We start from the raw sequence: 27,313 nt of genomic DNA on the forward strand, positions 1-27,313 counted from the left end.
ACAACCATTTTGAAAGGCTTTCCAGGGGTAGGCAACCTAAATTAGCTGCAGAATCTGTCCTGCTGTTCCAATGTCTGGGCAGGTTCTGAGAAATACTTAGCTTATGTACTTACCAGAATGTTATATTTCTCTGATCTCTGTCTGGACACTGGAGCATCCAGCCCACAATCCACATCCAAATTGTTCTTTCCTTTGAAGGGCATTAAATATCTTCAGTTTTTTCTTAACAGCTAGTATTTCTATAATGAGGGCATATTCAATCTGGAGGATTCACCAACAGGGTGGGATTATGGGGAGGAAGGAACTCAAGCTTGTAAGGAGTTTGTTGCCATTACATGAGGGCACCAGTGCAGTCCTGTTGTTCCAGTGTCCAGACGGAGATCAGAGAAATCTAACATTCCAGTAAGTACATAACTTACGTTCTAGGTTCATCAGAAGAAGTTTAAAAATTCTGTAAAAGGATGCTGTGCAGGAATTATAGATGGTGTTAAGGGTAGGAATATTAAAGATACACTTATTTTGCTCAAGGAGATTATTGAAGGAATGAAGGAATGAGCGGTTGAGAGGGAAATTGTGGTTTGTGATACTATGAAGGCATTTAACAGTGTGATATATTATCAGTCATAGTGTATTCTAAGAAAATATGGGATACCAGAGAATGGTGTCAAGTTTATGCAAGAGGTTTATGAGGGTGCATGAGTTAAGCTGTTAGTGAATGGCTGGGTGGAAGAGAAGATTAGAATGTGAAAGGAGGTTAGACAGGGGTGCCCTATGAGTGAAGACTAGTTTGGATTGTTGATAAAAGTAGGTGTAGGATGTGTAATGAAGAGGGTGATGGAAACTTGGATTGATTTTCAAGGAAAGGCTTTGTTATGTCTGGCCTTAAGTTACATCGATTATTTAGATTTGATGGCAAAGAATGCGATGTGGGCAAGTGTAGTTATGGATGTGTTGGTTGAAATGTTAAAGATAGTGTGGATGGCATTTAGTAAAGAAAAGAATAAAGGGTTTGGGGATGAGGTGATGATATGAGCTATATATCAGTGGGGATGACATTAAGAAAAGAATAAAGAGTTTGGGTACGATGTGATGATATGAGGTATATGTCTTATTGTTCAAGTTCTTGAGGTATTAGCTATATGATTTGTGGGGAAAATAGTAACAGAAGAGAAGAGGATAGTGATATTAAATGATTGCAAAAAATAACTAGAGTCTGGAGAACATTTAATAAAGTATATTTGGCTCCTTCTTTTGCACTGAGTAAGATAGGTCATTTCTTTCCTTCTGTTTTGGAAAAAGGACTTGTTACTGTTAATATTTTCTTATAATCTGGTGGTCTAGTTTGATCCTTAATGAAAAAGGACTCATGTATAATAGTAAGGAAAAGAGGGTGGATTAGAGCTTGTCAATCATGTAGTTTATTTAGCTACATTACATATATCTTGGATTATTAGAGTTATGCATTATGAAGGGAATAGTTTGGCAGCATGCTTATTGACTGCTAAATGTGAGTATTTTTTCATAATAATAAGTAGCAGAAAGAGGTAATGGATTAACGTTTATGGGAAATTAGGTGAGTATTATCAAAGGATGGCAGGTTGGAAGAGTAGATGTGAAGTATGTAATAGTATGCACTTGTTACAAAGATATAACGGTGAATGGAGCAAGAAAGGTAAGGTATGGTAGTATTTGGGAGTGTCATGATATTTCTGTAATGTTTTGTTGAGTAGGTTGCCTGTCATGAAACTAAAGAAATAATATTTTGCAGGATTTTGTTGTGTAGGTTAGTTGTCAAGGTACTTAAGAAATATAAAGAACAATACAAAAGAAGGTGCAATGTCTGTCATATGGAGGAGATGATAGAACATTTATTTGTAAGTTATGAAATATAAAAAATGATTAGTAAGAGGAAAATATGGGAGGTTAAGGGATTAAAGAAAATAGATATGAATATAATTTTATATTTGGAATGTGTTTTCTGAGAGGACAAGAGTTTGCAGACTGGGAAGGAAGGTATTTACTTGCATTTGGGTTTTGTGGAAAGCAAGGTATGTTTAATTTAAATGGCAAACAGCAAAAAGAAGTACTAGTATTTACCAGATTGTAAAGTGATTAATAAAACAAAAAAGTGCTCTTGTAGATATCCTGCAAAACTATTCCACACACCTCAGTTGGGTGTTTTCATGTTTAATACAACTTTACCATAACTGACAACAGTGCTTGACTGAAGAGTGTGGAAATGAAGTTTTGTTGCCTTCCTACAAGAGTATTTTTCTGTTTAATTTTAAATTGATTCTTCATTTTGCAGTGACTGAGCCAGATAATTCTTGTTTTACTGCAGTTTCCTTATCATTTCTGTCATCAAAACGTTTAATGCTAAATACTTTAAGTAAAATGTCATACTTTATGTGGATATTCATACTATTGCACCATTAATAATTCCCACTAAGGCATTTTTATGCCAGTGAAGTTAAGCATTGTTGTGCTGGCACTGTTTAAAGTAGAAAACATGACTTTTCCATAACGTGCATTGTAAAACCCTTGGAGCAGTTCTGTGTCAGTAAATATATAAAGTGCAAGCCTTTCTCATTTCATTGTAGGAACTTGCTGCTTTGGGGGATATGTGCTACACTTACTTCTCCAGTGCATGTAGAAACATCACTACTCGAAATTAGTACTTTGGGGGTATGACCCAAACATATTCATTCACTGCTCATCATACAGGCAGATAGTGACAGCAATGCAAAATGTTAGCACTTCTGGGCATACAGTGACATTACTGCAGGATATTAGGATTTTGGGGATATGCCTTGCACATAGTACTCCCATATATCAAAAATAACCCGAAGAAGAAAAAAACTCAAATATTATCTCTAAGAAACAAGAAGAGCTTGAACGTTTTGACTTAAAGGAAGAACAGATAAATGACCTAGAACAATTGCAGATAAATCTCAACATATATGATAATAAATTAAAACAACAAAAAATCAAAAAACTAGCTCGAGACCACCGAGATTTCACAAATGGTAACATCTTTGAATGGCCTAGAGAAGAAAATAACAATAGCGGGAGATATCAAACATCTATGAGAAGAAATGGAGATATCACAGAAGGACAACATACACATATGGATGATAATTATAACCAAGGCATCCATCCATCTATAGACAAAACATCATCAGATAATCTATACAAACAGAATGATATGATGTTTTCGAATAATGATTCAGCAGAAGCTAACACTAGTACTTCAGTAATAAATGATAATACACCATCTATTGATGCTAAGGGCTCTAAGACAATAACAAGACCTAGAGATGGAGTAATACACATACCCGTAAACTGGCCTTTACCGGTTTTTATGAAACAGAATAACTACAAGGCTCAGAGAACACAGAGCCAAGAGCGGAAACACAAGAAAGTCATGAAATAAATGAGACATCATCCAGTCTTGTAATAAACATCTCACAGACGGAATTGAGCCATGAAGAAATGACTTTATTAAGTAAAGGCCTAAGTTTTATACCTTCATTGACATCTGATCTAAATGAATTCATGACAGATATTAGACTTTTCTGTAGAAATATCTCACTTAAATGCATTTTCGGCCAAGATAATACCAGTGGATCATATCCACTTAAAAAACGAAGTACTTTTACTTCACCTAATCTCCCATTGGTAGAGCTATTTCTAAGATTATGTGAAGAAGAGATCTCTGAAGTAAGGAATCCTACTAACAAGAAGAAAGGTATTTTCCATAACATGACAGCTAAAGAAAATGAAGCTTTAAGACAACTTAGACAGAAAGATAACTTGGTTATAAAACCAGCAGACAAAGGAGGCTGTATAGTCATAATGGAAGCAGAATGGTATAGAAATAAAATGTTAACAATGCTGGAGGATCAACAAACATATAAAAAACTTAATAAGAGAGAGGTAATGACCAGAATTGACTTCTTCCATAGTCTTTCTTATGAACTACTAATGGAAAGGCGTATTATACAGGAACAATACGAGTTTTTCACTATCTTCATCCCCTCATATCCTAGCATAAGTGGTGTACCCAAAATTCACAAAAATTTGAATGATCTACCCTTACGACCCATTGTCTCAGGGAGAGAATGGACAACAGAACCTCTCTCCATCTTTGTAGAGAATGAGTTGAAAAAGGCTTTACCATTTGCGTGGACAGTCTTGAAAGATGCAGGCAATTTTCTGAGTGATTTTTTATGGGAAAATTAACCATTTAACAGAATTTGAGAATCTTATGTTAGTAACTATGGATATTACTAGTTTATCTACTGTAATTCCTAATGAATATGGTCTATTTGCCAATAGATCCTTTTTAACAAGAAATGGAATCACAGCAGAACCAAAATGTACTCTATTAGAATTAGTTCTTGAAAATAACATCTTTGTCTATGGTAATGACTTTTATTTACAAACATGGGGTGTAGCAATGGGCACTCCATGTGCTAATAGTTATTCAAATCTAGTATTAACTGAATGGGAACACAACAATATCTTCACTGATAACAGCATATGGACTCCACAGTTGCTCTATTATGGTCGTTTTGTTGATGACATTTTTATCTTGTGGAAAGGAAAAATGGAAGAGCTGAATAGCTTTATTGATTACATCAATGGAAGTACTAATTTTCTTGAATTCAAGGCAGAATCATCAAACAAAGTAATCGATTTCTTGGATGTAAAGATTCATTTACATCCAACACAAGGTATAAACACAGCAATCCATAGAAAAGAAACCTGGAGAAATCATTATTTGCATAAACAAAGCATGCACCCAGGGCACATTTTTAAAAATATCTATGAGAATCAAGTCCTGAGAGTTTCAAGATCATGTACCAATGATGAAGAATTTATAGAAGAACAAAATAATATACAGAAATATTTAAAGGAAAGATCCTATCCAGAAAGTAATCTTTCATCTAAACAGAACCTCCAGGAAAGAAGAAAAGGTAAAGGACGTCCATATTTTTCAAAAAAGACCATCCTACCACAACCGGAAGTCACTGTTACCGCTAATCAACCCACACAGCTGAAATGTCTGCTGACTCTGACAACAAGCACATTTGTGAAATTGTAAGAAAACATTGGGCCATATTAACAATGGATGAAAGAATCAAAAAGGTGATTGGAGCCAGACCAAAATTTCAATACAAAAACAAGAAAAACATAAAGAGGCTTTTATGCAACAAAGATGGTTTTACATCACAAGCAATATGCTCAGATAGAAAAGGCACTTTTAAATGTCAAAGATGCAAAGCTTGCTCACTTATTGACAGTTCTAATATATTCGTCTCCCCTCATATGAGCAAACAATATCAATTTAATGTCTATGCAGATTGCACTACAGCGCACTTAGTATATCTGGCTGCATGTCATCACTGTAATGCTTTCTATATTGGAAAGACCGATCAGCGTTTCAAAGATCGGATATTACACCACCTAAGAGACATACGACAAAAGGAAACAAATAATGCACTTGCTATGCACATAACTAACAATCCAACTCATAGTTTTCTCTTTAAAGCAATTGAAGTCGTTATTCAGACTAATAGAGGAGGGGACATTCAGAATCGGACTGAACTTCGTGAATTATGCTGGATAAATAACATGAGAGCAAATCGCCCACCAGGGCTAAACACCATAGTCCCACTGAAACCTGTGTTAAAAACTAGAAGAAACACCATCTCTTCCAAGACATAGCAAGATATACTATCCTCCTTTTTTTGCTTTACCATACATAATCAATATTCACATGGTCTCAAATACTTGTATTCACCATATGTGCCTCTTATTGTCTTGTGGACACATCAACATAGTGTCATTACACATTTTCACTTACAGGTTGTTATGTCAATGTTAGTTTCAGCTAAGAACAATCATAACATCTTTTATTTTAATAATATATTTACAAGTGATTGTTTTCAAAAAGAACATTGCTAAGCAGTTTCCCTATATGAAAGGACTGATTAAGAAATAGTTCTATCTTTAGACAGTATGAAACACTTGCTTTCTCCACTGATATATTGTTTGGTCCTATATAGGCTCTTGATTACACTATTGGCTGCTATTAATTGGGAACACCATTAGTGGTTAGTTCTTTTTGCCAATGAATCAAGCTGCTTTATGTACATGATGTTTTTAGCTTTCTGCTCGATTTATTCTAACAATATATTTACAAGTGATTAACTTAAAAAAGAACATTGCTAAGCGGATTCGCTATGCGGAAGGACTGACAAAGAAATAATTTTATCATCAGATAGCACAAAATACTTGCTTTTTCTGCTGATACATTGTTTGGTTCTATGCAGGTGTTTGATCACACTATTGGCTGCTATTAATTGGGAACACCAATAATGATAGTTCCTTTTACAAAAGAATCAAGCTGTTTCATGCATATGAAGTTTTTAGTTCTCTGCCCGATTCTGTTGAAGAACATTTGATTAGAAGGGATTATGCTACATAATGCTTTGTGATTAATGTGATCATAACGAGAGTTTGAGAATGGAGTAATATTGAGTTTAGAAAATAATCTCAGTTGGCTTATGTTTTTGCCGTCATTTAAGATGACAAGGAGTGTAGCAGCATGATGCGCTTTGACCCCGTATATTGTGTGGATGAGCACACGCTGCCAGCCACAGATATAATATAATTTTGTTATCCCTTGTCACCCACTTATACTCATATTTTACTTATATTTTATGATGAACATCGACTTGAGCGATGTGATAGATACTGGATATTTTGTTGTTTTTGTTGTTATTAGATCTAGCGGCTTCCCTTTTCTGACTGAATCGAATCATGACGATGTTTACTTTTGAATAGCATATATTATATATATTTTTATTTAATGCTAAAGGATGATTTATACATGGGACTAATATGCTATTGGTATTCTATGATAATTTGTTATGATAGATAGATCATTGGAAATTTAGTATATGACAATCGCATTGATAAACTGTAGAAATTGAATGGGCATTCCAATGGGTGCATCAAGTTTGTATAACCAATGAAAAAGATGGAAGAAACAACTATTTTGCATAAACTTGGCGCCAAACCTCAAAACATAGTATCATTCTGAATCTATGTGATAGGCTACAAGTAGTCTTTTCTATAAGTTGATTGGATATACTACAACCAATTGAGATTGTGAATCAATGAAACTAAGATGCAAATTATTTCTAATGCTGAGATTTCATTGGTCGTTTCCTTCTATAAAATTGTAAATGTTAGTCCAAATATTTCACGATCTGAAGAAGGCTAGAAGCCGAAAGCGCTTATCCAGTTTGTAATGACTATTTTATCAGGATTTTTAGACCATTTCATTGTTTTATTATGGTTCGATAAATTCTTGGATTTTTACTTATTGGCACGCATTGCATTTTGCTGTTTATCCCAGACTATCACTGTGGTGGTTTACCGGAGGTCTTTTCTACTTTATAATATATCAAATATAGTTCCTTCACTGTAAGATACACTGTCATGGTTTGAAATGCCTGGCATGCTGCAAGTGCCTGTTGATTTCTATCTTTGACAGCATTTTTCTTGGCATCTGCCAGAGGACTGCTAGTCAGCTCAAAAATCTGTCTCCTCCAAGATACAAAGTTTGGCATAGAGGCATTTTTCTTTTCCCTCCTTCTGTAATTGTCCATTTGGCATCTGGGCTGCTATTTAGAACAGCTTCCAACCTTCCCAGATGTTAGCTTCTGTGTGTGTGTGCATCTGTATCAGTGATAAGCACATTTTTATTAATATTGTGAATTAATTACAAAAGAATAGAATCACTCTCACTGGTGTCACTCTGTTCAGCTTGCAGTATTATGAAATGCTGGGACATCCTAGAGCAGGAGAAGGTACTGAGACTGAAGAGGAAGCCATGCTGGTAACAGGTAAAAGACTAAATCATAGCATTACTTGGTTCTTCATTTTGAGTGCTATTACCGATTGTGTGAAATGTATTTCTGTGAGTATTGGTCATGGCACATATAAATATTTTGAAATGCACACATAAACACAAAAGATTTTCTTTCTTATAAGGAGCTAACTTGTTGAAATCCTGTTTTCTCAAATTTACGTGCTACAAAATAGACCATGCCAAAGTTTTGCTAAGAGTGTCCTGTGCCTCCTGCCTGGCTGTAGAAGGGGCTTCACCTCCTCACTCCCATTATAGAAAAGAAATTAAACTGCAAGTTCAAAGCACTTCTGCAAAAGGGAATGAACTTGACAAAATGGTGTTTTGAAAAAGCTGGATCCTGACAGAATGGACTGATCCCTATACACACACACACACACACACACACGCACACACACACACACACACACACACACACACACACACACACACACACACGCACACACACACGCACACACACACACATACACACACACACACACACACACACACACACACACACACACACACACACACACACACACACACACACATTTGTTAATATGTATGAACTAAGTTTTAAGCTAGAGAATAGTCTCACATATTGCTTATGATCTGGACATAAACGTTTAAAGCATTTACCTGACTGCTAATGCAGTAAGTATGTATAATACATGTGTAGAAAGATACAGTGACAAGCTTCAGTCTTTGAGGTATGCCAAATCATTGTTCTAAACTTTCAGCATTTTATGCATTTTTTCATCTATATGTCTGTGTGTATGTCGTTCTGGGTTTTTATTTGTCTATTTACCTATCTGTTTTGATGACCAAGTTTGAGATGGCCATGACTGCTGTCAGTATGTCACAGAGACTCTGGTCCGTTGATCTGCACCATTGAACTATAAATACAAATGAACATAAATAAGTAAACAAGGGAAGTACAGCCTTAAAACATGTAGCATTGTACACTGCTACATTAGGAGATGGGCCACCTCAGCCACTCTGAAATAAGCTCCAGGCCGAACACCCACAGAACAGAGTTATAAGCCCTGATTTCTCAGACCTTTCTTTCATCTTGCTATGAACCTAATGCCTTACATTAATATTTATTTATTTTTTTATTTATTTTATTTTACATTTGTTAACTGGGATGGTGTGACTGGACGAGGTCCATTTACAGCGGAGGCCCGGGGAGAAAAGCTCCACTTAATTAATACAACAGACAATGATAATAATACATAATGTAAAGTAAAGACTTTGTTATTGAGCAGTATTTTGTGCATAATAGAACAGTACACAAAGAAAGATCATATCAGCGATATATACAAGTGAACATTGTTAGTCATCAAAATATACAGAGATAACAACAACATTTCCAAATGTCAAGGGATACTATTTGTTACTTCCATTTTTACCGAGGGTCTGATAATTGGAGAGGAGAGAAAGATGGTGGTAGCATACACTAGGATTAAGTAACACATGGACATAGCCAAAATCTAATAAGATGAGCCTTAAGGGAGTTTTTGAATCGTTTGGTATTAGATGCAGAAATCACAGCGGAAGGGAGATTATTCCAACTTTTTGCTATACTGTGAGAAAATAGAGCTGTACCTGCTGTGTTGTTGGCTGTGGAGATAGAGAGGAGTGATTTGTTGGCAGAGCAGAGTGGTCGATTTGGAATGTAGTTAGTCAGTAGTTCCCTAAGGGCTGGAGTTTTTTCAGGATATTTTAGGTTGTTATAAGCTATGACTAGTTGGTGGTAGGTTAATAACTGTGGGAGCTCAAGCCGCTGAAGTTGCCTAAGAGGTATACAATGGTGTGTTCTAACGAGGGAATTTTTTGCAAACTTGGCAATTTTGTTATAACACTACTCAAGTTTCTCCAGGTCAGATTTTTTAACATAGGTAAAAATAGGTGCTTCATACATGAGTGTAGAAAGAAGGTGGGTTTGAGCTAGGGTGACCCGAGCTTGATCTGATAGAAAGTCTTTTTGTCTGTACAGGGACCCCATTTTTTGTGTACCTTTTTAATAGTTTGAGAGATATAGATGTCAAAGTGTAGGTTGTTATCTATTTCGACGCCAAGCAGCTTGGTGTGGAGAGAGGGAGAAATGACAGTTCCATTATTGGAGGAGACAGAGAAGGAGAGTGGAGTGGTTTTTGATTTGTTTGGGGTAAATAGAAGTAGTTTTGTTTTGTTGGGATTTAAGATAAGTTGGATATCTGTGATCCACCTTTCTACTGAGGTAAAAGATTCCTGGTCGATATGCTGTAGGGTGGTGAGATTCGGGGCGGAGCAAATCAGGGTGGAATTGTCTGCATACTGTATGATTGAAGCTTGTAGGGCAGAGGTATATAGATTATTGATAAAGATAGAAAAAAAGAGGAGTGGACCAAGTATGGAACCTTGAGGTACACCAATGATAGTTGTGAGTAAAGATGATATAACTCCTTGCCACTGGACAGCTTGTTGTTGGTCTGATAGATAGTTTTTAAACCATGCAAAAGTGTTATTGGCAAAGGATAGAGAGGTAAGAGTATCTATTAGAATGGAAAGGGAAACCATGTCAAATGCTTTGGAGAGGTCCAGGAATATAGCAGATACAAATCTGTTGTTATTTCTATGTTGGTTAACCAGGTTTGTGAAAGAGAAAAGGGCTGAAGTTGTGCTGTGGTGTGGGTGGAAACCATGTTGAGTAGAGGAGAAGAGATTGCTAGAGTCTAGGAAATGCATGACCTGAGAGTGTATGCATTTCTCAAGTATCTTTGATAAAGGAGACAGAATGGCTATGGGGCGATAGTTAAGAGAAATCATAGGAATTCCCACCCTTATGAAGGGGAATAATGTAAGAGATTTTCCATAGTTGAGGGATGTGGGATTCCTGTATGGAGCTGTTGATTAAGATTGAGACTGGGTAGGATAGAGAGTCGGCAGCCATTTTTAGGAAAAGAGCAGGTATACCATCTGCTGCAAGAGTAGTAAGTTTAAGTTTTAAGTGGTATTTTTTATTGTTGAGGTTGGGACAGGAGAGAATGTAAAGGGAGGTGAGTTGTTAGGAGTTATTGGTATGGATGAGTAGCTATTTTTGGAAAGTTGAGATGATAGTGATTTAATGGATTCAGTAAAGTGGTGATTAAATTGGGGGGGCTATATCACTATCTGTTTTTGTAGAGGTGGAGGTGGGAGCTGGTGTGGAGGTTTTACCAGGTTTTAGTAGGGAGTTTATTAAATGCCAGAACTTTTGGGGGTTATTGGAGTGTTTATTTTGTATATCTAAATTAGTCCTGTTTATCAGGCTTTGTTTGTTTTTGACCTGATTATCCACAGTGAATGAAATTTTACTGAACAGCTTTATACACATACACACAAAATACTTTTCAGGAGAAGATAGTAATAGCTTTCACTTCTACAGTATCATACCTACCCTGACACATTTAAGTGCAAGTTACTGAACCAGACTTGAAATAAACCAAATTAAATGAAAAGTCTAATGCTAATTGTAACAGACCAGTCCTCTTTCAGTGGTGAATACTAGCAGTAAGAGATAACAGTAAGTACCTTTATATCAGTAAATAAATACATAACTATTCTCAGGCTTTTAAATTTGAATGATAGAATTCCTTACTAAAAGAAAATTGAGTGATATGATGAGAGCAAATAAATACAATGATAAATTGTAAAATTAAAGTAGTTCAAAAGACTGATGATTTGTTGAACACTGATTTACCATCTATCTCTTATATAACTAGTTATAGCTAAAATAATTAATAAACAATGTCTATCTCTGTTTAAGAAGTGCAAAGTCCAACAGGTAAAGAAAAGTAGAAACAAGTATACTCTACAGAGATCCAGGCAGTCCTGAGGTGAGCACATCTAAGACACTGGTGAACAAAGACTGTTAAAATCAGCTCATGTGAGCTGATTGCAAAGGAAATGGGTCATTCTACCTGGTCTCTGGAGAGATGTCATTAGGATGGATCTTCACTAGTGTATATGTAATTAACTCAACAATATTCAGGCAAAGTTCTCCCTTAAATTCCATGCCAGTTTCCTTACAGCATCAATTAAACTGCAGTTAGTAGTTCTGTCATAAACAATGTCATAGGTTCATAGGAGGCTACTAGGGTAGTGCCCCTAGAGCCTTTATAAGCCTAGCCATTTATTTTTTCTGGGTAATTTGTAGAACAAATTTATGAACAGAGTGGGTCTGTGATTGATACTGGCTACCCATGTCCATGAGGGACATGTATGCCACCTCAGGCGCAAACTTGCGGGCTTCCATCCTATTATCTGTGTTGCATTTGAATAATGCCAGTGAGGACCTCTGTTTTACATGAACTGGAGGTCTGTTACAGAGAAGCAGCAGTCTCTGGGAGACATATCTGTCTCTCCATCATGTTTTGTTAATGTCACAAGCTAGGTTGAGATCTGTAGAGTGAGTGACTCTTGTGCTATTTGAGTTGTGGATGTGCAACATTTCCCTTTGGGCAGGGTTGGAGATTGGCCTATAGGCCATGCACAAGTAATCTCTCAGCAGCCTATAAGATGCAGAGTAAAGTGACAGGGCTTTCAGCCTGTCATTGTAGGTCATGGTTTGGAGTCCCTGTATTTTCTTAGTGAGAGATCTCTCCAGCAGCTGTAAGTATCTGGTGAGGTACATGCAAATGGGTGCATTATACTCTATTAGTGGTCTGATGAGGGTCAAGTACAGTGGAGTTATAACATCCCTTGACCTAGATGCTATGCCTTTACTTATGAGGAGCGCTACATAGAAGGTTTTTCTTACCACTGTGGAAACTTGGTGGTCAAATTCAGATTGCTATCAACCTGTGTTTCCAAGTCTCGTACCAATGGGTTGAAACTCAGGGTGGTTCTGTCAGTATTGTAATTTTGTAGGGAATTTTGTTTTGTCAGTGGAAATAGTAATGCATTATTTTTTTGCATTTAGTTTTAGACCATGGTTATGGCAATAATCATTTGTTTGACTTAGCCCTTCTTGTAATATGTTGACATCATTGGGGGACTCAATGATTTCTCCCAGTTTGCAATCATCAGTGAACTTGGTGAGCCAAAGGACATCCGCTTTGGCCTAGACTTATGAGTTATAGATTCCAAACAGTAAGGGGCCCAGCACAGACCCCTGTGCTATTTCACTTGTGACGGGTCTACTGGTGGAGGTGGAGTCACCCCTTTTGACAGAGTGTGTTTTGTTGGTGAGCCAACTGGCTACCCATCTTGTAACATAAGGGTTAATCCCTATCTGAGAGAGTTTCTCAATGATGCTGGAGTGAGAAATTGTGTCAAAAGCCTTTGTAAGGCCAAGATAGGCTGTGTGCTCTGTCTTAACTTCATCCATGGCTTTGGTGATATTTTCAAAGAAGTCCACCAGTTTTAATAAGCATGCTATACCCTTAATGAAGCCAAACTGGGTTGGGTCCAGCATTCGGAGGTTGCCTATGTCTTTGTTGACAAGGTTCATGATAATTAGAGCCCCTAGTAGGGGTGCAGGTTATCTGTTCCAGAGTATTTATCTTAACAAAGTCCAGAAACCTCTCAGCAAGTGAGTTTTTGCTCATGTATGTCTCCCAATCTATAGAAGGCTAGTTGAAATCTCCCATGACCAAGGTGCTGGGTTGTATTGCGAGGGATTCCAATAAATTGAGGTAGGCAGTGTACTTATCCTGGTTCATGGTGGGGATTTATAGCTAGCAATGATGTGGCATGGTCCTTTCCCAATAGTTAACTGGACATGGATTTGTTTGAGAGAGTTGTCCTGTTTGACAAGTCTCAAAGTGCATTTGGTTTTAATGAACATGGTTCCTTCACTTTCATTTTGAGATCTGAACATGTGGAAGGCATTGTAGCCTTGCACAGCCAGGGTGCTCTCAGTTGCCTTGAACCATGTCTCAGTAACTGTACAGAAGTCAGCATCCTCTAAGGTGAGGAATGCTTACAGGGAGTGCATTTTTATGTTTAAACTCTTAGCAATAAGCAGCACAACCCTGAGTTTGTCTTGATTAGATTTTGTTACGTTGTAAAATTTGTTGTTTTCACATTGCCTAAAAAAGGCACTATGGGGCAAGCAAGAGCCTTTGTCAGTATCTGAAAGCCCAGGGGGACAGGTGCAGACCATCTCTAGCAAAGCAGCAAAGTCTGTCTACCATATCCTCCTAGGCTGACAGATACTAGATCCCCCTGGAGTGACACCAGAAGCTGAGCCAATTGTTGAAGTCAGTCATTTTTTTGTTAATATTGTGGCATCATCCTAGGTGAGGGTAGGATACTGCTTAGGGCTATGGGGCATACCTCTCTGGGACACATAATTAGAGAGTTCTGTCATGTCTCTCTTCACACAGTCCAGAGAGGTATGTCTCAAGTCATTCACCCCAACATGGAGTATGACAGAGTCATAACGGTACTTTTTCTTGAGTGACTTGAGTGTATGCATGATTTGTCAGATCCTGGCACCTGATAGGTAGCTGATCGTGAACTTCTCCTTGTCCAGTCTGGTGAGAGAGACATCTGTGTGTCTCGCTGTGGAGTTGCCTGTGATCAAGACATTTGATGTGTTTTGCCTTAGGGTCTTATTTGTTGAGAAACGTGTATGTGTGTGTGTGTGTGTTGATATGTATAGTGGTTTCGTTTTGGTTAGTCGTGAGTGTGGGTAGTATGCTTTTGGGAGGTCTCTGTTCTTTTGGTAGGCTTTTAGTGAGTACCTCCACATATGTGGGTTTATTTTATTTATTTTTATTTTATTTATTTTATTTATTTTACATTTGTTGACCGGGATAGTCCGACTGGATACATGTCCATTTTCAGCGGAGGCCCGGGGAGAAAATCCCCACAGAGAAAAAACAGAAAACACATAGGTTTACAGGTACATAAATGAAAGGCATAACAAGTTAACATTCTTTATGCTTTCCTTGGCATGATTCTTGTATCAACAAGACAGTAAAGAATCCAGCTCAAAATTACAAGTACAATACAAATTCAAGAGACAATAATGTTACTATGTTCAAAAAGTTCTACACCATTGCAGGGTTCCAAGAGATCATGGAGAAACTGATTACAGTAGAACGAACTAAATAGGGTAGTAGTCAGTTTATTTACGAATTATTTGATGCCAAAAAAGAGGAGAACCCCAGTTAGCTAGTTCAAGTAGGATAGGATATGCTGTAGTTCAATTAGCAAGTAGTCTGGATTTGCACATGAGCATAGCCAATGTGCCTTAAAGAATTGTATAAGATGTTTTTTTAAATTGAGAGAGGGAGTTAGTAAGTCTTAAGTTGTTAGGGAGGGAGTTCCAAACCTTTCCTATTGTATTGGCGAAGAGAGCATCGCCGCCCATATTATTGGATTTGATGGTTTGGACCAGAGATCTGTTGGAGGAGCGAAGACTACTTAGGTTAGAGTAGGGGGTCAGTAAGTTATTCAGTGAAGGGGTTTTGTCAGGTTCCTTAATGATTTTAAATGCTACAGAGAGTTGGTTTAGTTTGAGAAGATTGGATAGTTCTAACCAGTCAAGTTTCTTTAGATTGAGGCAATGGTGAGTTCTATAAGGAGCCCCTGTTATAAATCTGGCAATGTGATTGTAAGTCACGGATAGTTTATTAATATCGCATATGTTGAGGAAAGAGAATACAGGTGAGGCATAGAGAAGTGTGGAGAGGAGATGGGTACGGGCGATAGTTAGTTTAGCATTGGGAGTTAGGAAGTTCTTGATTCTATACAAGGATCCGAGTTTCTTATTTACATCTTTTATGGTCTGGCTGATATGCAAGTCAAATTTAAGTTTGTTGTCACTAGTCACCCCTAGTAGTTTAGTGTTGGTATCGGGTTCAATTATGGTCCCGTTTTTAGACTGAACGGAGAAGGTAGTATTGTTAGCTTGTGTATTGTGTTGCACTAGAGGACGAGCTGAGGTGGGAAAGAATAGTAGTAACTTAGTTTTTTTGGGTTTAGGATGAGATTCCTCTCAAAGAGCCATTTTTCTACTGTAGCAAAGCAGTGTTGGGTTGTTACTTCTAAAGCAGGGAGAGTGACATCTGAACAGATAAGGGTGGAGTCGTCTGCATATTGGATGCATATGGCTTTGGGGATGACTGACTAGAGTTCGTTTATGAAGACGTAAAAGAGAAGGGGACCTAGTATGGAGCCTTGGGGAACACCTGTGGTATTGGGTAGTAGTTGAGAGAGCTTATTTTGCCATTGGACTGCCTGTTGCCTTCCAGAGAGATAAGCAAGGAACCATTTGAGGGCTGAAGTGTCAAAGTGGAAGGTTTCTAGCGTGTGGAGAAGTAGTTGGTGACTGACCATATCAAAGGCTTTTGACAAGTCAAGAAAGAGAGCGGAAGATATTTTTCTGTTATTACGATTTTTATTAATTGAGTCAGTAAAAGAAAGGAGGGCGGTGGTAGTACTATGGTGGGGTCTGAAACCATGTTGGGATTTGGTCAATAGGTTATTTAGGGCGAGGTAATGGAGAAATTGTTTATGAACACATCTTTCCATGATTTTGGCTATTGGAGACAAAATTGCTATGGGTCTGTAGCTGGATGGTTCGGTAGAAGAGCCACCCTTATGGAGTGGTATGATGTAGGATATTTTCCAGATCGAGGGGATAGTGGCCTCGGTAATAGTTCGATTAATCAGGATAGAGATAGGATAGGCTATCGCATCTGCTGCTATTTGTAAGTATTCCGCTGGGAGTTGGTCTGCCGAGAGAGTGGTTGGTTTGAGTTTCTTCAGTAAGATTCTGATGTAAGAGGTGGGGATAGGCTGTAATTTAAAGAGGGGGAATGTATCCTCAGAAATGTTAGCTAGGGAGAGGAAGGAGGGGGTAGTTGATTGGCTAGTGACTGGATAGTTTCAGTAAAGAAGGAGTTAAAAGTATTAGCTATGTCTTCTGGGTTTTTGCCAATAAGTGTCTCAGGGGTAGGGGTACCTGATTTACCAGGATGGAGGAGATTATTTAAGCCAGCCCAGAACTTTTTTGGGTTGTTCTGGTGTTTCTCTTGGAGGTGACAGAAAAAGTTCTTTTTGTCCAGTTTACTGGCTTTTTTCGTTTCGTTTCTAAGCTGCTGGAATTTAATACGGTCTAGGGGTGCCTTGGTGGATCGCCATTTGTCCCAAGCTTTATCTCTAAGTTTAAATTTGGATTTAGTTTCCCTGGTTAGCCAGGGGGCTATCCGCACCTTAGTTCTGGTAAGTCGGTTAGGTGCATGAGTGTCCAGAATCTTTAGGAATGTGTCAGTAAAGAATGTCACACTCTCATCAAGGGGCAAAGTTTTTAGCTTAGACCAGTTACAGGATTTGAGTTCAGCTACAAATTGGGTTGATACAAATTTCTTCTTATTTCTAACAAGTTTGTGTATGGGAAGGTTATTGTTAGAAAATTTGTGTTTTATTATGAAAGTGACGAGATGGTCACTAAGATAGTTGGGAAGGGTCCCAGTGGTATATTTATGGGTGGGATTATTGGTAAGAATCCAGTCAAGTATACTCTCTTTTTGGTGGGCATTTCCTACTCTTGTTGTAGAGATTATATTTTGGGAGAATCCATACAGGTTAATGGGTATGGGGTTAGTCTGTGCGGAGCACTGGGTCCAATCAATGTTGACATCGCCTAGTACAAAGGTTTCTTGAGGATAGTTAGTGGCTAACCAGTTTAATGTTTGTTCCATAGTTTCTACATTGTTCCCAGGTGGGATATAAATTACAAAAAGGTTAATACTTTTTTGGTTGTTTAAACATATTTTTAGGGCTATTGACTCTGCATTAGCAGTTTTAGGTGGTTGGATAGGATGCATTATGATATTAACTGAACTTTTGTACAAAACAGCTATACCGCCACCCCTTTTGTTTGCTCGATCAACCCTTAAGATATTATATCCAGGTGGAAGAATTTCTTCATCTTTGGTGACTGGTTTGAGCCATGTTTCGGTTAGACACATAATATCAGGGAAGTGAGTGGCTAGCATGGTATGGAGGTTATGGAGTTTATTGTTGATGATTCTTAGGTTGAGATGGAAGATAAGAAGGGAGGTAGTTGACCTTTGGGCTAATGTTGGGGTGACAGAGTTGGGGTGAGGGGTTGGGCCTGGGTTTGGGTGTATATCACCATCTTTAGTGATACATTTTATTAGTTGATCTAAGAGTTTTTGAAGTTTATATAGTATATTTTGCCCGTGTTTTGTTGTTGGGCCCTTTGGGTGTAGTTGGGTGAGGTAGGTACTGTAAGTACTTGGCGTCCTTAAAGGGTGATAAAGAGGAGAAGGTTTGTTAGGGAGCAGATTTGTGGCAATACAAGTTTGTCCCTTTGGGTAGTGAAATCCTATGAGTTCTAGGTTTTCATAGCTAGATAGTAAGTAAGGGATGATTATAAGTGGTAGTGTAAGAGGAATAAAAAGATTCTTTGTTTTTGACATATTAGGAGGCAGGATAGTATACTAAGATAGGTGGGACCAAGAATTTGGATGATAAGTGTTAATTGAATATTGGGATTATGGGAGGAGATTTAGTTAATGGGTGGACAAGTTTGATAGGTTCTAAGGCTGATGAGGTGTGGTTGTTGAGCTGTTAAATGTAGGGATAGTGGGGGCGGGTGGGATAAGGGGGCAGGGTGGGGAGGCGGAGGGGGGTTACACCACCCAGGAGCTTTCTGGGTCTCAATGGTAAAATACTGCAGGTAAGTGCAGGAGGCCACTAATGCTAGTTACTAGACCTGATAGATTCTATCTTACCTGGCAAGAACTAGGGTTGTAGTCTAGGTATTATCTGACTAGGGTAGGCAGCAGCCTGAGTTAGATACTGTTTGGTTGCCTGCCCAGGTATTCTGTCCTGAGGTAGTAAGTTAATTCAAGACTTATACAGCAAGTTAAAGTTATTAACCTTTTCTTAGTGAAATCTTAATTGTGGGATTGAAGGCTAGGACCTGTCTGTGCAGTCGCACTGTGATAAGAGTGTTCCTGTAACAAAATTTTAACTCTCGGTAGCCACGCGGTCAGAATGTACGGGGCAAGTACCTAGGGAAAGACAGAATATGCACATTTATTGAAATGTAACAAAACCCATGCAGCAATATAGTATACTTGTAAGCGTTGTTAAAACTACACAAGCAACAGAGTTCTAGTATTAGCGTCTAACACAATCCCTCAGTATTCTGTTGTAATACAATTAAACAATAGGCAAGACGAGCATAATTACATGATTCATCTGAAAAGTACATTGAGTCATACTGAACTGGCGAGGCAGAACACAGGCTATGATTTGTCGTTTGGTGTGTTTGCGACACCCCCACTTATTAGACTACTCTACATAGTACGCCAGATATGTCGTGACTTTACTTTGTGTGAGAGGTGAGGTTTGCATGAGAGATGAAGCATGTGTGCTGACAACCTATTTGATGGCTAGTTTTTTTTACGTTAGAGAATTGACTCCAATTTCACAGTGTATTTTCATCTCTCACATAAGGTGCTAGTTTGATTTAGGAGTAAATGGTTGTCAGTATACATGACCAATTGCTACATTGCCTTAAGCTGGCAGGGGAAATGATGGGAAACTGCCCATCCATTACAGCAGGATTTTTCTGAATGTTGTATTTGGGAAGGAAGTGGGCTAGCTGGACTTGATCACAAACAGCAAACATGAAGCAATAATTCAGTTAAATACAGTTAACAAAGTGCAGTGCTGGCTTAAAGTATACTTATTTTTCATTTTTTTCAGTGGATGCCTTGGATACTCCAGACCTTTGGCTAAAGTTTTGAAACGTTGAGCAGCTCTGGTAAACTGAGTGCAAAACCGCGCAAACACGAGGCTTATATACAGGCACATTTAAACAATTTTGACACAACTACCAGTGGGAAAGCCAAAACTGAGCCTTTCTTCAGCAATCCCCAAATCACATGGGGCCTGAGCTACACACTTTTGCCACAAGGGTTGAGGGAAGCCCTCTTAATGTAAGATGGCTGGTTTAAGAGCACAGTGATACCAGACAGTCTGGATTCAGCAGGTCTGAATCTTGTCTATGCCATGTAAGGCAAGGAAACACAATTTGTAGATGGGAAGAAGTAAGGGAGAACCACTTAAAGGTCAAAGTGAGAGTGTTTAATAGTATACTATTAGATGACCTGCAGTGGTACCACCCTCTGCACAAACTGGCAGCTCTTTGAGCAGCCTTGAACAGTGGGAGACTATGGAGAGTGTTTCCTATAGAGGATTTTAAATTGGAGAGGTTTGCTTATATGGAAGCATGGGGAACCGCATTTGCGCATCACTCTAAATAAATGAGCGCATGCTTACAAAATAAGGCTTTTATACCAGCAGGTCTATTGACCAGTAGTTCCCACCTTGGGTGGGTTGAATTTAACTCTTTGCTCCCACCAGAGTGCAAAAGAACCCTCCTAATGTAAAACAAACAAACTGGCTTTGAGCTCAAGTGCAGTAACAAATGCTTTAGAACAGAAGTAAGAATTTCTGCAATATTAGGAATCATTGGACATAAGTTCATTAACCTTGAGAAATGTTCACAGCACACAGGAACTATGCAAAACTTCAAAATATTTTGGCAGACTTATGAGAACTTTGGCAAACTCAGAACAGCTTTTGCAGAATACTGTTTAAACAACCTAAGAGCAGTACAGTAACACACAGATGGAGTTTCTTTAACAAGTACAGGCTGAAAAGCTGTGATAAATTCAAAGAAATAAATAAATAAAATGCAGCACATTACTGTTAAATATCACTGAAACAGTTAGAGCAAGTGCAAAAAATACACTTGTATCAGCTTTGTAGGTCCAGGTGGTTTTAGAAGAAATCCAAGTCTTGCAGTCACAGGTGTCCGAGCCAGGCACAAGGAAGCTCTGAATAAATGAGCAATTAAGTAATGCCTTGATTAACCAGAAATGACTTGTTCAGTTGAGTGACTTATTTTATTGTAATTAATTTGTTTGTTTTAATTGAGTATTGGTTCAAGGACAGTTTGGATCCATGACCAGGGCAAATGGCACAGACACAGTACATGACAGTAACTGACAATATTTGACATTAGACTTTTTATTTAATTAGTAGTAATATCATTTAATACAGTGCAGCAGAATGTACATAAAACACAAAAGAAAGAAACACTTTTTTTTTGTTTCTAATGAATAACAATATTCTTTGACGTATTACTCATACAGATATTGACAGATATTGTTGTTTAGTAAGTAGTGTATATATATATATATATATATATATATATATATATATATATATATATATATGTGTGTGTGTGTGTGTGTTAGTCAGTAGTAATGCTACAAGAAATGCTTTTGTAAAATCCACCACAGATATATATATCAGTTCATGAGTAGCACAACACTCATGTTAAACTAAATAGGCAGTGAATAGAAGTTTAATGTCTGGAACTAGTACAAGATCAAACTCAAGTTAATTTAAGTGCCTGAACTCGAGTACTGTACAAGTCAATACATAGTAAAGTAAACAATGCAGATAAATACAATAAAAATAAAGTTGACTAATAATGACCCAGGTAAAAAGGTACATTTTTAACCTCTTTTAAATCCTGCTAAGATAGAACAATCCTGAAGCCAGTCTGGGAACAAGATCCATAACAGAGGACCTTGATATCTAAATGATCAGCAGGCATGATTCATGATTATAGGATGGAAATGTTGGGAGGCCTTGTGTATTGGAATTGAATGTACAACTAAGAATGTACTTTTGTAGAAGTTCTGAAAGGTAAAGTAGACCACAGTTGTGAACAAGACAATGGTCTTGTAGATAAGCTGCTGCTTTACAGGTAGCCATTAGAGGCTCTCCAGAATTAAGGTAATGTGATGGATGCTGTCTTCAAATCCCAGTGAGTAACTGAGCTGCAGGGTTTTTTCCCCAGCTGTAAATTAACAAGTTCTGAATTAGGTAGACCAACATATAGTACATTGCAGTAGCCTAAACTGGAGCAAACCAGAGTGTGCAGCACCGTAGAAGAGGTGTCTGGCAGGAATAAGGTGCTTGATGAGGGTGATGTTCCACTGATGGAAACAGGGCAATTTGACCAAAGCAGAGATCTGGTCTTTAAATGTTAGTCTGTTGTTGTCACACCAAGATCATGTACTTCTGACACAAATACCCCAGTAAAAAATATCAGGAGATAGTAAAGGAAAGGAAGAGTCTCTCAATGTTGTATGGACCATCAAAGTGACAGTCTTTGAGATATTTTGCTTGAGCTTGTTACTGACCATCCATTCATGGATAAGTTCCAGGTCGTATGATGAGGAACTATGAGCAGTCACAGCATTCTGAGATAATGAGAGGTAGAACTGTATGCCATCATCAAAGCAATAGTATTGCAAGCCTGTCAAACAAATAATGTCATTTAGCTATAATAGATAAATGGTGAACACCAAGGGGCAAAAATGGAACCCTATGGTACCCCACAGACCAAAGTATGGGAGGAAGATGAATTTACCATTGAAGCCACCCTCTGAATAGGACTAGATAGGTATGAAGCAGACCAATCAAGGATGACTCCAGAGATGCCACAGTAATGCTCCTGTTTAAACAAATAGAATGGCCCACCAGGTCTGATTCAAATGAGAGATCATGAACAACTACAGTTGAATAATAGCAACTCGGAGGTCACTAAAAACTCTAGTATGAGCTGCCTCAGTACCATGTTTTGCCCTAAATGAAGACGAGAATGTAGAAAGTGATGCCCTGATTACTCAAGTGGGATTCCATCTGATGATAAACCACTTTCTCAAGAATCTTATCAAAAGAAGTAAGATTCAGAACAGGTTGATAGTTTATGAGATTGAGTCCAAATCACCCTTTATAATACCCCGCTCCTAGGAGAAGTGGTTATATAAGCCTTGTATAAAGACCAGTAGCCTCAAGGGATACCACTACTAAACTAGAAGGAGATGGATCCAAAGAACAGGTGGTGTTACACATAACAAAGATAAGAGTAGTCAGGTCATCAGTGCCAGAAATGTCAAACTCTTTCCAATATCAAAGATCCAGGTTGTGGCAAAATAAGAATGCAAGCCAGTCCAGTCATGTATCAGCAACAGAAGCAGCTTTAATAAAAAAGCAGATTAAGCTGTTTCATCTGTAATCAGCTTCCTTAGAATCTCATGAATCAAATTTTCTTTGTATGGTTTTACTTTGTTGTAGTACCATTCTTGGGTTCTAAACTCTTCCCAATAAGACTGAAAGGACATCTCCTGGTGACCAACTGCAAGGCAGTCAGAACTGGGAGGGAGGAATGAGGATCTGATGATGACCATATATCTTTCAGCCAGTTCACATTAATCTAAATACAAAGCATGCGAAGTATCAAGACCCTGTGGATTAGAAAGGTGCCCAATCTGTTGGACCAATGCTGTTGGGTGATTAGTAGCCTTCGAGATAAGTCTAGAAATATAGGTTGACTTTCAACGATGAATCTCCAGATGGTAAATTGGATAATGGTTATCTAAGGTAAGCTTGTCCACAAACAGACCCATACACAGCCACCTCCATTCCAGCTTATGACCTGTCATAGAGAGTGATCAAACCATGTTTCTCAGGGAACTAGTCAAACTGGGCAAACTTGCACAGGAGCTACATGTTTGAAAGCCTGTTCGAGCAAGGTTTTATATGTATTAAGAAGACCATAAAGGTCCTTATGACTAGAGATAGAAAATGATAGGAGAACAGATGTAAAGCTCTCAATAGAAACTGCCTGAATTTTCCTGCAAGAAATATAACCGATATCAGGAGAATGAAAATAATGTAAGTTAGCTGTAAAATTCATGGTCAAATGATCTAATAAATCATTGGTTTATTGAATACATTAAAGATAGGTACTCTTAAGTTGAAACACACGGTTTGTAGTATGACCGTATATGTGAATGATATAACTAATTTTCTGTTTAAAAGTCATATTCCAGAAAAACTCAAGGACAAAAGTCACAGAATCATCATCCACTGTAATCAGTAAGGGTGATTTAAAATAGAATTAGGAAATCCATAAACTCCTGTAAGAACAGCCTAACATAACCAGGGGAGGGCATAAACAGCAAGACAGCCAAAGAAGGACCCAGTCCCATACATACTCAAAGTTGTAGTTGACTCTGTCTGATTATGGTTAAAAGGGATAGTTGTACAATGAATAATAGCTACCCCCCACAACTCGATCAGACCTAAAATGATGAAAAAACAAGGAAACCATGGCCCAAAAAAAAAGCAGACCAAGTTAACATCTAAAAAAGTTTTAACAATAAAACTAAGTTGTTATTGCATACTAGGCCAGACAAGATATTAGTTTTATTACAAACTAACCAAGCATTAAAATATAAAATCTGGGCAATGTCAACAACAGCAATATTAGGCTCAGTTAAATTAACACTGTACATGGGGATCTCCCTGAGTGTACATGGTATAGCCACAATTCTTTTAAAATTAAAACTATGCTTACTAATATTAATAGATATAGGATTATGATGTAAAAGATGTAAATGACCCATACCAGGAATAACAAAATCCAACTTTGTATTTTTTTGTTATTCCAAGTTCAGAACATACAATAGAAGTAGATAAAAAATGGCTGGAGTGCAAGTAATTACCCTACAGAATAAGCAATAGTTACTGTACATATGTACAGATATAAAATGACTCATAGACAAAACTATGTCATTAAAAATAACAGAAAAGCAAGTTGGGATAAACCATGATGTGACAAAAACAAACATCACAAAACTAAAAGCAGTTAACCACAGGAACAAGTAAAACCTCAAATGTACAAAAATAAATTAACATTGAACTGAGTTTTTCAATATTAAAAAGTAGTTGTAAAGTTTAGATCACTTCCTAAGTTAAAGGCTGCAACTGAATTAATGACCTTTAAAGTAAATTCAGTCACAGGAAATAAAAATAGGATGACAACATAAGTATTCATTGATAACATAACAACTGATAACTGGCCACTTACCAGTATAGTTCAATTTGAACTGTTCAGAATGTCAAAATAAACATTAAACAGTAGGGATCTGACTTTTCCAGTGAGGCTTCTGCTTATTGTCCCAAAGCCTGCAAAAAATGCTGAGTAGAATAAACCCAAGGCTTTCAATTGTGTTCCTTTTAGGAACAGGCCTATGAAAACGTCAAAGCAGTGTATCACAATGAGAGGTGCACAAGCTTTCGGTACAAAGTCCATTAAAGTAAATTGTAGCCAGTAAAAGGCAACAGAAACCCCATCAATACATAATGGAGAATGAGGATAAAACCAATATCTCTGAGGTCAAACAAATGTGCAACAGAAGCACCTATGTGATTAGTTTGCCACAGAAACTCAACACCACTCTACAGCTCCAAAAAAGGACAATCAGTAACTTAAAAGCGAACAGAATGTCAAACCCAATGTTCATAACTCTGTGAGCAAACTCATCACTGCATAGCCACTCAGCCATTCCAAAGCACAATGCTGGAACCATGCCAGTACTATGAGAATCCATCTAACCACTCAAAATCCAAAATACCTCAATGGAATATTCTCCAACACTCTGTGATTCAAAGATATTATGTTGAAAGTATTCAAACTTTGAGATCCAGATAACCAACCCCAAAATGCTATAAAATGCTGAAGGACAGTGAAGGGACACACAAGGAGAACCAGCTGTTTTCACCAAGGCTCATAACAGACTCTGGAAGTTAGGTAACCAAATTCCGCTAGATATAAACAAATCAGTGCACCAGTACTAACAGAGGTGAGATGCTGGCAGCCAACCTGCCGCTTGTATGCCTTAGCATACATCTCAGCTCTGCAAATGTTTGCAGAATGTCCAGATTTCTGTTTCACATTTTTGGTCTGTTCTTCTTAACATTTGTGGTTTTCTGCAATCACTTAGGATTGATATCACTAAATGACACACATTTGAGTTAAAGACTACATATCCTTTAGAAAATGCATGCTAATACCAAACTTGTTGTTAAGCAACTTTATGAGAAAAAAAATATTTAAAATCTCTCCCTGATGTTAGACATTTACCTTCCTCCACATTATTTTTGGATTTGTCTAGATTTCTTAGCCTTAGATCTTGAGAGACGTAGCCTTAAGTAATAAGAAGTAGCACATTGGGCTTAACTGAACGTGTGTGTGTGTGTGTGTGTGTGTGTGTGTGTGTGTGTGTGTGTGTGTGTGTGTGTGTGTAGCCTTAGATCTTGAGAGACGTAGCCGTAAGTAATAAGAAGTAGCACATTGGGCTTAACTGAATGTGTGTGTGTGTGTGTGTGTGTGTGTGTGTGTGTGTGTGTGTGTGTGTGTGTGTGTGTGTGTGTGTGTGTGTGTTTGTGTTTCCCTTATCCTACAGAAGAAAATTAGTGTTTCCTTCACAGCTTATTTTTACATAGGTTAGCAGGTACATAGCTTTATACTGAGCGGTAGACTGGAGAGCCATCAAGAAGCTTAGGCACATCACTCTTGTAGTAATAGCTGTAGAGTAGTTAGTTCCTCCTGGATGGATGATGACTGACATTAAGTTTAGGCTTGAGTTTGTGTTTCCTGTGCAAATGATGAGGCTGGCTTTGAGGATTGTGAAATAAGTACTGTGCTTAATATTCAGAAAGAGTCTATTTCAAAGACAAGGGTTGTGTTGGGAAAGCAATCTATTAAACAAACAGGCATTGCTGATATGGTGGTGGTTTAGGCTTTTAGAATGTTTGTTTGTTAGACTATTCTGTAAAGGTGGAGAAGATCAAAAAGTTCAGGGTCTTTCATGTCTAAGCAACATTTATCCCTCAAATGTCTGTGTGACAGGGTAGGGGGAGAGGGAGTTTAACTTGCTTTATACAGAATCTGTAGGACTGTTCAACTTGTACAAGGTTCCTAGAGGCATACATTCCAAAGAGGGATTGTATTCCATAATTGTCTGATAAAAAGGAGTATAGACGGATAAGGATATTCACTGGGCTTGAGGAGATACCCTGACAGATAATCTGTGAAGGCAACAGGACTACTAAACTACAGTAAAAATGTGGTGGTTAATAGAAAATTCACTGTCTGTGTAACTACCCAGGTCTGTAATAAATAGACTTTGTTTTGAGGCAGCAGTAGTGACATGATAAGAGAGGGGATATGGGCCCTACCAGTGTTAACTTTTCTGTACTTCTTGACAGTTAAGGTGAGCCCATTGTTAACATATCAGCTGCTGGTCTGATCCATGCCTTGCTAGGGAGTATTGATATCAGTGGAACGATTGACAACAACACTTCATTTGCTATTGCCACAAACATGGATATCTAGGTGCCTTAGATGCCCAATTTCACTTCTGACAAGTAAATACCATGCAGAGAGGAACCCATGACTGAGCCCCGTGGGGCACTACTAGTAACTTTTTGACAGGTATAAGA

At 37.9% G+C, this 27,313-nt stretch overlaps 1 protein-coding gene across 1 annotated transcript in view; it reads left to right on the forward strand.

The window, feature by feature from the left end:
* Positions 1-27,313, forward strand: part of LOC122808514 — a 1,519,214-nt gene that overhangs the window by 579,744 nt on the left and 912,157 nt on the right. Inside the window, exon 9 of the mRNA XM_044079469.1 lies at positions 7,840-7,919. Within this exon, the coding sequence (XP_043935404.1) occupies positions 7,840-7,919 (80 nt within the window). The remainder of the gene's footprint in view (positions 1-7,839; positions 7,920-27,313) is intronic.

This window comes from Protopterus annectens, chromosome 8.part0, assembly GCF_019279795.1.
Source record: "Protopterus annectens isolate FY-2018-M chromosome 8.part0, PAN1.0, whole genome shotgun sequence".
NCBI classification, from domain to species: domain Eukaryota; kingdom Metazoa; phylum Chordata; order Ceratodontiformes; family Protopteridae; genus Protopterus; species Protopterus annectens.